The 855-nt window shown below is 39.1% G+C and overlaps 1 protein-coding gene across 1 annotated transcript in view; it reads right to left on the bottom strand.

Annotated features, from left to right (window-relative positions):
• The window catches only part of LY75 (lymphocyte antigen 75), an 89802-nt gene that overhangs the window by 7142 nt on the left and 81805 nt on the right, over nt 1–855 (bottom strand). Inside the window, exon 32 of the mRNA XM_011947133.1 lies at nt 558–707. Within this exon, the coding sequence (XP_011802523.1) occupies nt 558–707 (150 nt within the window). The remainder of the gene's footprint in view (nt 1–557; nt 708–855) is intronic.

Below are 855 nucleotides of genomic sequence, written 5' to 3'. Positions count from 1 at the left end.
GCCCAGCCACCACTTTAAAATTCTACTTCTTCCCACTTACTAGTTTTCATGTACTTATTATTAACATTGATAATTTTTTTTTTGAGATGGGGTCTTGCTCTGTCACTCAGGCTGGAGTGCAGTGGTGCCATCTCGGCTAGCTGCAACCTCCACCTCCCGGGTGCAAGTGATTCTCCTGCCTCAGCCTCCTGAGTAGCTGGGACTACAGGTGTGTGTGACCACACCCAGCTACTTTTTGTATTTTTAGTAGAGATAGGGTTTCACCACGTTGTCTAGGATGGTCTCGATCTCTTGACCTTGTGACCCGCCCGCCTTGGCCTTCCAAAGTGCTGGGATTACAGGCATTTTTAATGGCTATTCCAATATTTCATTGAGTTCCTATGTCATAAGATACTTAACCATTTCCCTACCACTGGGCAATTAGTTTATAGTGCTATTAGAAATGGAAAGTGCTTTAAAAATATTTTCAAAAATATAATCATTGCTTCAAATTATATCCTTAACAAACATTTCTAAAAATTATTGAGTAATAAGAAAATCAACAAATTTTAACTCACCATGTTTGGAACACAATTTTTTGGCCTCTGAAAAACTGTGCAATGCCTGATCGGACGTGTAACAGTGACCCTTGTACTGGATCCACCGTGACCCATTCTCTTTTACTGCTGGACATCTTGATGAATATGTAAGATGGGACAGCTTTTTAGCTATAAAAATGTTAGACACAGTTATAACAATGCATGGAAAAAACAGACTAATTCAATGTCTAATTCAAAATCTAATTCAATGTCCCTGATTGGAACTGTTGCTTTTGTGGTTAAGACACATTTAATTCATACCAGAGAAAGCCACAGC

Source organism: Colobus angolensis, unplaced genomic scaffold (genome assembly GCF_000951035.1).
Source record: "Colobus angolensis palliatus isolate OR3802 unplaced genomic scaffold, Cang.pa_1.0 Scaffold259, whole genome shotgun sequence".
NCBI lineage: Eukaryota > Metazoa > Chordata > Mammalia > Primates > Cercopithecidae > Colobus > Colobus angolensis.
This window is presented reverse-complemented; position numbering and strand designations above follow the sequence as displayed.